The 11,462-nt window shown below is 36.7% G+C and overlaps 1 protein-coding gene across 1 annotated transcript in view; it reads left to right on the top strand.

Moving 5' to 3' along the window:
• The first annotated feature begins 4,249 nt into the window (after window positions 1-4,249).
• The window catches only part of CFAP61 (cilia and flagella associated protein 61), a 152,079-nt gene continuing 144,866 nt past the window's right edge, over window positions 4,250-11,462 (top strand). The window contains exons 1-3 of the mRNA XM_070940797.1: window positions 4,250-4,407; window positions 4,505-4,655; window positions 6,578-6,654. Coding sequence (XP_070796898.1) covers window positions 4,250-4,407; window positions 4,505-4,655; window positions 6,578-6,654 — 386 coding nt within the window. The remainder of the gene's footprint in view (window positions 4,408-4,504; window positions 4,656-6,577; window positions 6,655-11,462) is intronic.

Genomic DNA, 11,462 nt, shown 5'->3' with positions numbered 1-11,462 from the left:
TCGGTTCTCTTCGCCAGAAATTCCCATGACGCTGGTGGGGAATGGAAGCAGAGCAATTATCAACGTGGATGTTTATTTTGGCATTGCAGAAATCCTTTCTCCGTGGGCTTTGAGAATTCTGTTATATTTGGATTAAATCTCAATTTGGTTTTAAAAGAGGGTGTATTAAGCAAGGGGCAGGACCCAGCCAGTCATGGGATAGGAACCATAGTTACCTTTAGTTAGTGATGATTGTCCAGCTTGTAAGTACAGGGCTGTAGGCTAGTTGATTAGGAGACAAAATCGGCCTGATGTTGGAATAGGTAGGCAGGTTAGACCTGGCAGTATATGGATGGGAGACTCCAGGGAATATCATTAGTTTAAGTCTGGGAAATTAAAAAAAAAATCCTAGGAGATAACAAGTGTCAGTTTGGCCTGGTGGTTAAGGCACCAGCCTAGAAAGCAGGAGATTGAGTCCTAGTCCAGCTGGGTGACTTTGGGCCAAGCACTCATTCTCACCCAACTCGCCTCAGAGTTGTGGGGAAAAGCGGAAAATGTGTTAGATATGTTCACCACCTTGAGTTATTTGTAAAAGTAACAAAGGTAGGATATAAATAAATTAATTAAAAACTTACTTGTTTGTTATTGCCAAGAAAACTACAGAAATACAATCCAAGACATCAAGCTTGATAAAGACATTAGCTTCCTCCCTCCCCCCAATAATTAAAATATATTTCTAAAGCCTGGGCCCTGATGATGGCTGTTAGCAAACTTCTTTCTGCCACTCTAACCAAACTTTAGCAAGCCTCTATAATTCACCCTTAATTTTACATCCATCAAAGATTGAGGATCTTGTTTTAAATATACAGTATCAATCCAAACTGTGCTGGTTTGTTTGGTTATTGTTGTTTCACTTAAATTTGAGGTGGTATGATTCGTTCTACTATTTAAATATAGGATTCCACTACTTTATTCTTTTATATGATACATCCTGCTTATCAGAGATCTCTAACCATAACCCTGGAACATCTATCTATCTACATACTACTAAAACCTATTCCTATAACATTTAACAGGGCAAAACGGTGCACTTTAGGGTAAAAGTTTTGAACCAAGGTACTTCAAATGAGCTAACCCACACAATACATTTAAAATCCAGGACCCATGATTCCTGTTGAACTGAAATTTGAAAAATTGTATGAAACATAACATAAAAAATCATTAAAATCTTAAAACATTTTATGTCATAATACAAAATGTCATAAAATATTTCCTGTGGTGAACTCCTGATGTTTGACTCTATAAGGGCCGTGATGGTGCAGTGGTTAGAATGCATTATTGTAGGCTAATTCTGCTGACTGCCAGCAGTTTGATCCTGACCAGCTCAGGGTTGACTGAGCCTTCCATCCTTCTGAAGTTGGTAAAATGAGGACCCAGATTGTTGGGAGCAATATGCTGACTCTGTAAGCCAATTAGAGAGGGCTGTGAAGCAGTATATACATCTATAAATGCTAAGTGCTATATAGTTCAACCTGGGATATTTACAGGGCAGATATATCTCTGGCTATTTCCCTAAATCCATAAGAACTTTTGATAAGGTGACCAGACGTCCCGCTTTTGGCGGGACAGTCCCGCTTTTGAGCAATTTGTCCCGCGTCCCGCGGCGTTTCAAAAAAGTCCCGATTTTTCTTGAGCCCCAGCTGATGGCTAGAAGAAAAAAAAACTGTTTAAACTCTTGCCCGGGGCTTCAAAGGGCCGCCCTACAGGCAATCAGTGTAAAGCAGTTTTTTTTTCCCCTAGCTAAGCTTCAGAAACGAAAACGAAACCAGGGTCTTTGGTGCAGCGTGACAAAATGAGGCAGAGAGAGATTTATTTTTATTTTTATTTTTCCTCCCCAAAAAAGGTAGGTGAAAAACTGCAAACAATGGGAAATTTAGGAGGAGAGTTCAAGATTTTAAAACACAAAGGAAAAAAAGCTGTATTTAACTAGGGAATTGTAATAATTGAGATACTATTAATTGTATATTGTGTTGAAAGCAGAAATGGTTAAGTTGTGGTTCGGAGGAATATATGGGAGAAATTATTTGGTTTATTATTATTGGTAAATATAATTAATTGATTTGTAAGAAATTGGATTGCATGGAAATAATTGGAATATTCATGTTCATATTGATTAATATACAAAAAAGATAGTTTTATAACTAATTGATTTATATTAAAATGTTGAATTTGTATTAAACAACTGTATTACATAATTACATAATTAAACAATGTGAGGATGGATATAAAAATAGATGACAATGGGAAGGGGTATAATATAGAATAGAAGGGAAAAATTGAATTTGATTAAGATTAGAGATGAGGATGAAGGGTAATATTGGTTTTTTTAAAAAATAGATGAGGAATAAATATGGCAAAAAGGAAATATAGAAATTGTAAATTTAATTGAAATGACTAAACGCTGTTTAAATTTGTGAACCAGCCAAATATTCTGTTCAAAGAAAATACATTGTATGTTTGTATGTGTGTTTCTAATTATTGCTATTTATTCATATTTGTTCTCTTTTATTCTTTAAAGTTTAACAATTCATTCTTTATCTTAATATCTTTATATTTGCTTGGGGTTGGCTTTCTTCCCTTTCATCTTTTTTATTGTACAGCAATCTTTCTCCTCAAACCTACCACCTCTCTCTTTTCTTTCCTTCTTACTTTCTCTTCCCCCCACCCTCTTTTTCTCCTCCCTACTTCCTCTTTCTTTCTCCTTCTCCTCCTCTCTTCCTCCCTCTCTTACCCTCATTCCTGCTCTAATTTCCATTCCTTCATCCCTCTCTATTGCTGTAATCCTTTAATGCATATGGACTACTCAGAGGGCTGAAAAAGTTATTTTTGACTGGTCCTCACACTTTTGACCAGTCCTCAAACTTATGACTGTCCTCACATTTTACATTTTTGCCCTATCTTGTCATCATGGTGAAGAGAAGCAGTTGTGAAATGAGTGACATGGTTGTTAAGAATGCTGCATGGGCATAAATGTGAGGATGGTCATAAGTGTGAGGACCAGTCAAAAGTCCGAGGACCTGTCAGAAATGACTTTTTTCAGCTCTCTGGTTAGTCCTTTTGTGCATATGGACTACTCAGAGGGCTGAAAATGTTATTTTTGACTGGTCCTCACACTTTTGACCAGTCCTCGAACTTACGACTGTCCTCACATTTTACATTTTTGCCCTATCTTGTCACCATGTTGAAGAGAAGCAGTTGTGAAATGAGTGACATGGTTGTTAAGAATGCTGCACGGGCATAAATGTGAGGATGGTCATAAGTGTGAGGACCAGTCAAAAGTGCGAGGACCTGTCAGAAATGACTTTTTTCAGCTCTCTGGTTAGTCCTTTTGTGCATATGGACTACTCAGAGGGCTGAAAAAGTTATTTTTGACTGGTCCTCACACTTTTGACCAGTCCTCGAACTTACGACTGTCCTCACATTTTACATTTTTGCCCTATCTTGTCACCATGTTGAAGAGAAGCAGTTGTGAAATGAGTGACATGGTTGTTAAGAATGCTGCACGGGCATAAATGTGAGGATGGTCATAAGTGTGAGGACCAGTCAAAAGTGCGAGGACCTGTCAGAAATGACTTTTTTCAGCCCTCTGAGTAGTCCCTATACACATAGCCATGGCCACCCGGTCACATGACCAGGTAGCCACGCCCACCCAGTCACATGGCCTCCAAGCCACGCCCACACAATAAGCCACGCCCACAATGGTGTCCTTCTTACCAATGTTAAAATCTGTTCACCTTACCCTATAGACATAGCCATGGCCACCCGGTCACATGACCAGCTAGCCACGCCCACCCAGTCACATGACCAGCTAGCCACGCCCACAAAATAAGCCACGCCCACAATGTCCCTCTTTACCAATGTTAAAATCTGGTCACCTTAACTTTTGAAGTACTTTAGAAACTCTGCAATTGTTGAATACATTGAGGAATCTGGTAAAGAAATACCTCTAAAATAACTATCCAAGAGTTCATGGGTGGTCTGGTTACATACTAAAATTCAGCTCACAGTTTACTTTGAAATAGGCACTATTGAATTATAAATTAAATGTACATCCATAAGGTTTAATTTCTTCACTGAAATATTTAAGGAGTGATGTGATTTTAAAATATTTCTGGAGATTAATTTTGGAACCATTTCAGTAATATGCCTTGATGATAAGTGATATTATTCAAATGGAATATTTGGTTATTGTTTTGTTACAGTATGCACAATGTCTTCCTTATCATCTGCAAGAATCTCATCTACACCAGCATCTTTGGTTGCATTAAGTGCCAGAAGGACAGAATCCCATGATATTCCTAATATTATCAATCTTATGAAATATGATACAGAAAGATTGTTTGGCAGGATTAATGTCATATATCTTTTGTAAGTAACACCATTATAACACCTCATATATCTAAAATAAATAAATTGAATTCTCTTTTACTAATTTCACTTCAAAAACATAACATTTATTTTACAGAGAAAAATCTAATCTTGCAGTGACTGTGATTAATGACAAAAATGTAAGTGTTGCTCATGCTGCATTTTTGGATTATCCTAACGGGGGTGTTGTCGATGAAGCTAATTGGGAAGCATATATGAAACAAAACTATCCTGAGACAAAGTGTACAGTAAGTATGGAAATTTTTTTCACTCAAAAATTCTAATTCTAATTCATTTTTGTATATTCTCACAGGAATAAATGCATAAGACATTTTATTTTATTTTTAATTACAAGAAAACATGAAAAAATGACTTTATTTGCTAGTATTAATTGATTTTATACCCTTGTCTTTTGGAGTCTAATCCCAAGTATTGTTAGCTTTGTTTCACAGACAGAATAAGAGCAGGCACTTTTTCTGTCCATATTTATTTATTTATTAGCAATGTGTAGATCTGGCTCTGGCTATTAAAAATTGCAAAGGTTTTTTCCCAAGTATATCACCTTTAACACTTAATTTTTTCAAAAATAAATTCTAAAGAAAGGATCAGTGCAATCTTCAAGAAGAGATAAGTGAGAGAGTTAATAACTTTTCCCAAAGTTAACAAAACCATTCTCCAGAGGCAAGACAAAACCTCTGTTAGTGTCCACGAAAATAACCTCAACAATAATAAATGCATTGATGACATTAAAAAGTGAAATAGCTGCACACAGACAAATATAAGTGGATATTTTGAATTATAAATAGTTTGCTTATGGAGTGTTTCAGCATAAGAAGGAAACCATTATGTTTCCTTTTGCAATGGGTAAGGTAGCAAGTATGAGTACAAAAACTATAGTGGAATTAGTCTGGTAAGTGTTTGAGGCAATGTTTTGTAGCATTCTGATTGAAGGGGTAGAAGAGGTGACAGTGAACCAGATCTCAGAAATATAGCATAGCTTTATTTTGGGGCAGTTGATGTGTAGACCAGATTATTGTTCTTTATTGTGTACTTAAGAAATGCATGGATATAAGAAAGAAGTTTCTTTTGATTTAAAGGGAACATGATAGTGAATATTTATTTATTATTATTATTTATTTATTTTGTCACATTTCTATGCCGCCCAACTCCCAAGGGATTCATGATTCAATAGGGTTGAATCATGAATATAGAGACAAAAGTTAGCTGGAAAATAAATGGGCAATATGTGTAATGGAATAAGAAGGTAAGAAATTATATCCTGCAAGTATTTGGGTCCCAGCATTATTCAGTTGTACATAAATGATTCAGAATTCTGCACATCTAATAAGTAAAATTTACAGATGACACAAAATTTTCTCAGATATAGTAGTAAAAAAGCAAACGGATTGTAAAAAATCCCAAAAGAAACACCACAAGCTTGGTGACTGGGCCACTAAACAGCAAATGCAATTCAATGTTAGTATTTTTAAAGTTATGTCTGTCAGAGTGATAGTTCAGATCATCTGTGCAGTTGCATAAAAAAAGCAAATTCCATGCTAGGGGTCACTAGAAAAGAAATAGATTAGAAATAAGCCAATTATCAGCGTTGAATTGCAAAACAGTAGATCAAGAGGGAGGGGAAAGCTGAAGAAGTCATGGATGGCCAGAGTTAATCAGATACTCAAAGAGAGTTTAAAGAACAAAAGGCCATCTACCTCTATGATATGGTGGAAGCAAGAATACAGTCAACAAGGATAGAAAAGTATGAAAGATATGAAAGGTATGAACAATGTTGATATTAATTAGATTTATGTTTCTTTTTCTTATCTAAGGTCTTTGGATTTGTTTGTTTTTTTGCTTATTATTTATTACTCCTTTTAAGTGCTATGTGTAAAAATATTTATGCAGAAAGGAAACTGCATGATATATATGTGTGTGGTCAGCTTTTGTGTTTATCCCAAGTCAACATATAGTTCTAGGTAATAAAATAACTTGCAAAAAGAATAACAAAATATAGTGAACTTTAAAAAAAAAATTACATTTTTTTTTCATAAGTAAAATACTAGAGTAGTTTGTTGCAGTGCTGCATTCATTTTTACAAGGACAAAACTAAAGTTATTTTACTAAAATGAAGTGTTTTCTATTAAGTTTGTAATTTTTTTTTTCACAGCCTTTAAATACACTATTTATGCATCTATTTGTAGCAACTGATGAATATGCAGTCAATTATTGTCAGGAAATTATGAAGTAAGTGAATTTTGTGAAGATCCTGAATGGGAACTCTGCTGAAATTTTAAGATTGAAACAGTTCTTGATATTGAATTCTAATACATTTCTGTTTAGAAGTTCTATTCTGAAAGATTACAAAAGCTTATTCAAGGAAGGGAATTGCAGTGTAGATCTCTTTCAAATTATTAATATGTCAATGTGTATTTCTGTTTATTGGGTATTTGCAAAGCAATTGTCAGCCCTTGTTGAATTTATGCATGTATTTATTTGATGTATACCAGATATTTGAGTATCTTTTTGTTAGCTTTCCTGGTAAACCAGATAGGAAATGCAACTAGATGAACTACATCTACTCTACATTGCGTGCACAATTATTAGGCAACTGAGTATTTTGACCATATCATCCTTTGTATGCATATTTTCCACTTCCAAGCTGTATAAACTTAAATGCTTATTGGATATAAGCATATCAGGTGATGTGTATTTGTGTAATGAGGGAGAGTGTGGACGAAAGAGATCAACATCCTATATCAAGGTGTGCATAATTATTAGCCAGCTGCTTTTCCTCAGGCAAAATGGGCTAAAAAAGAGATTTAACTGACTCTGAAAAGTCAAAAATTGTAAAAAGTCTTTCAGAGGGATGCAGCACTCTTGAAATTGCTAAGATATTGGGGCGTGATCACAGAACCATTAAACATTTTGTTGCAAATAATCAGGGTTGCAAGAAACGTGTTGAGAAATAAAGATGCACCTTAACTGCCAAAGATTTGAGAAGAATCAAACATGAAGTTACCAGGAACCCAGTATCCTCCAGTGTTGTCATATTTCAGAACTGCAACCTGCATGGAGTGCCCAGAAGTACAAGGTTTTCAGTGGTCAGAGACATGGCCAAGGTTAGAAAGGCTGAAATCCAATCACCACTGAACAAGACACATAAGCTGAAACTGCAAGACTGGGCCAAGAAATATCTGAAGACAGATTTTTCAAAGGTTTTATGGACTAATGAGATGAGAGTGACTCTTGATGGACCAGATGGATGGGCCCATGGCTGGATCAGTAACGGGCACAGAGCTCCACTTCGACTCAGAAGCCAGCAAGGTGGAGATGGGGTACTGGTATGGGCTGGTATTATGAAAGATGAGCTAGTTGGACCTTTTTGGGTTGAAGATGAACTCAAAATCAGTTCCCAAACTACTGTCAGTTTTTAGAAGACACTTTCTTCAAGCAGTGAGTGGTACAGGAAAAAGTCTGCATTTTTCAAGAAGACCATGATTTTTATGCAGGACAATGCTCCATCGCATGCATCGAAGTACTCCACTGTGTGGCTAGCCAATAAAGGCCTTAAAGATGAAAGAATAATGACATGGCCCCCTTCCTCACCCAACCTAAACCCTATTGAGAACTTGTGGGCCCTTCTTAAGTGGGAGATTTACGGTGAAGGAAAACAGTACACCTCTCTGAACAGTGTCTGAGAAGCTGTGTTGCTGCTGCACAAACATTTTATCTTCAATAGATCAAGAAACTGACAGAGTCCATGAATGGAAGGCTTATGACTGTTATTGCAAAGAAGGGTGCCTATATTGGTCACTGATTTTTTTTTTAAATGTCAGAAATGTTTATTTGTAGATTTTGAGTTGTTTGTATATTATTCTCACTTTAACAGATGAAAATAAATGAGTGAGATGGGAAATTTTTCATTTAGTTGCACAATAATTCTACACACTAATTGTGCATACATAGATATTCTCCTAAGAAAGCCATAAGCTCACTTTTACTTTCTTAAATATTCAGGCTTGGGGTTTATTAACATTTTGGATTTACCGAGAGCACTGTAGTTTTTCAATAATAAAATTAATCCTCCAAAATACAGCTTGCCTAATAATTGTGCACACAGTGTATTGTAAGGCTTCATTAACAGAATCTTGCAAGCCTGAAAGTACAGACTTCCTGCCAGCCATTTTTAACTGCTAGATCCATTGGGGAGGGTCCTTCTTAAGTTTTTTTCTTTCACCATTAAACAATTAACAGGCTTGTTTCTCTCTTACCTGTCAATTTCCTAGGTAGAATCTCTCCCCTTTCCTCAAGCTTATCCATGCATTCCATTACACTCTTAAATAGCCAAGTTGGCTATTAGAAATAAACAGAAGCAGAATATATAAGCTTAAAATACCCACCACCACATTGCAGTTCCTGCTCCCCTCCAAATATCATCTTTAATTTCATATTATTATATTTACATTATTTATTTTATTCCTTTCCTATTGTTACATTAACATTTTTATCACTTTTTTCCATTTTATTATTGTAAACTGCCCAGAGTAGCCCCATGATAAGATAGCCAATTTAACAAACAAATAAAGTAAATCTGTATACTGTATATTCATCAGTACATTACATATACAGGTAGTCCTCAATTTACAGCCCCTCATTCAGCAACTGTTCAGAGTTATGATGGCACTGAACAAATGAAGATTATCATTGGTCCTTGGAGTTTGAGCCATCCCAGCACCCCTATTGTCATGTAATTGTTATCTGGGTTCTTGGTAGCTGGCTTGTACTTATGAGTGGCAGTAGTACCCCATGATTACATGGTTACCATTTGCTAACTTCCCTGCCAGCTTCCCCAGAAAACCAATGGGTAAGATAGGAGGAAAAGTCTCATGTCACTGGGGTAAGTCTCTCCCCCACTTACCCTCTCCTACCCATTATGTGCTCGCACTGTGCTGCATCCTCCATACCATCTGCACTGTGTTGCATCCTCACACTCTCACTGTGATGTACCCCCACATACCATCCTTCCCTCATGCACCCCTGTGCATCTTCCCCAGCTCTCACCATGCCTCCCTCACACACTCATGAATCCCCTTTGCACCCTTGCTGACCCTTGTTATGCCTTCCACATTCCTTTCCCAAGCCTCATCACACCTCTCTTCCACCCTTCCTAATCTTTGCACAACTTCCTCACACACCACGCAGAGCCTACTTGACCCATGCAGTGCCTTTCATGCACATCCTCACAAACTCCCAACGCATGCAGCATCTCTTATGCACCCCCTTACACCCTCACATATCCACCCCAATCCTATCTGGCCAGCACATCACCTCTCAAAAACTCCATTGCTCCTCCCACACATGGCGGCAGCCAGTTACCTGCCTTCCAGCTTGGGACTTTCAACTCCCTGCCAGCTTCCCCATTGACTTTGGTTTGGGAAGCCAGTTGAAGTTACTTTGTCTAATGAGAGAGCCAGCTTGATCTAGTCATTAAGGCACCAGGTTAAAAACTGAGAGACCATAAATTCTAGTCCTGTCTTGGCATCAAAGCTAGCTGGGTGATCTTGGGCCATCACTCTCTCAGCCCAACCCACCTCAGTGGGTTGTAAACAAACAAACAAACAAAACAAATAAATGTGACAAACATACCGAATATTCCTTCGTCCTCCTATTTTCCCCAGCCACAACCCACCTTACTGGGAATAAAATAGGAGGAGGAAGGAGTATTCGGTATGTTTGTTGACTTGAGTTACTTAATTAGTTACAACCCAGTGAGGTGGGTTGGGCCAAGAAATAGGACCAGGTTGAGGATAGTTCATCCTGGGAAAAATGTATGTGGTTGCTATGAGTTGACACTGACTTGTGTATAATAAATTAATCAAAGGACCAAATTGTCTTCAGTTTGTGTTATTTTTAAAATAAGGTTTTTTAAAAAATAAATAGCTATAATTGTTACATAGCAAGATTGCATTTTTATCGCCTATCATTCTATTTTCTATTTTACTGTTTTATTTCCTTTTGTACCATTATAAGACTATTTTATTCTCAGGTTTTTTTGGTACATAGAGTTGGGTGTCCAGGAACAAAACAGTACCTAAACGTAATAGTAATAAAATAATTTTTGATAACAAGAGACAATTCTTTATGAAAATTAGAATAGGCAATTCTGTGAGATCAGCCTCCCATATTGCAGAAAGCCCTCGTTTACTGGCCAGGGCTTGCCATTTTATCCTCTCCTTGCTAACTTTTATACTATACTTTTATAGTATTCATAATCACTATGAATATCATTAAATAAATAAATATCATTTTATTGTATTCAGATAAATGTGACAGGTGATATTTCAATATTTTAATAAACAGATACTGCAGGATGGCAGTCTGCTGAGGAACAGAATGGAGGAAGTTACAAGTCTTTTAGTCTTATTGAAGAATAGAATAGAATAGAATAGAATAGAATAGAATAGAATAGAATAGAATAGAACAGAACAGAACAGAACAGAACAGAACAGAACAGAACAGAACAGAACAACAGAGTTGGAAGGGACCTTGGAGGTCTTCTAGTCCAACCCCCTGCTTAGGCAGGAAACCCTACACCACTTCAGACAAATGGTTATCCAATCTCTTCTTAAAAACTTCCAGTGTTGGAGCATTTATAACTTCTGGAGGCAAGTTGTTCCACTGATTAATTGTTCTAACTCTCAGGAAATTTCTCCTTAGTTCTAAATTGCTTTTCTCCTTGATTAGTTTCCACCCATTGCTTCTTGTCCTGCCCTCAGGTGCTTTGGTGAACAGCTTGACCCTCTTCTATGTGGCAGCCTCTGAGATATTAGAACACTGCTATCATGTCATAACGACTTGTAGTTATTTTCAGAAATGTTTACTAATATAAAAATTTGGCATTTCTCAGTAGGCTGATCAAAAATTAGAAAGATTCTTACAGTGCCAACTGTAAGATTAATCCATTTTTATTTTATGATTAAAGCATTAAGGTTAAGGCATAATCTTTCATGAGCTACATCTCAGTTCATCACAAAGCTTAAATTTATGCCTTA

This window comes from Pituophis catenifer, unplaced genomic scaffold (assembly GCF_029215685.1).
Source record: "Pituophis catenifer annectens isolate HBS135680 unplaced genomic scaffold, rPitCat1.0.hap2 SCAF_3, whole genome shotgun sequence".
Taxonomy (NCBI): domain Eukaryota; kingdom Metazoa; phylum Chordata; class Lepidosauria; order Squamata; family Colubridae; genus Pituophis; species Pituophis catenifer.
The sequence above is the reverse complement of the archived record's forward strand: the minus strand, read 5'-3'. Positions and strand labels throughout refer to the sequence as shown.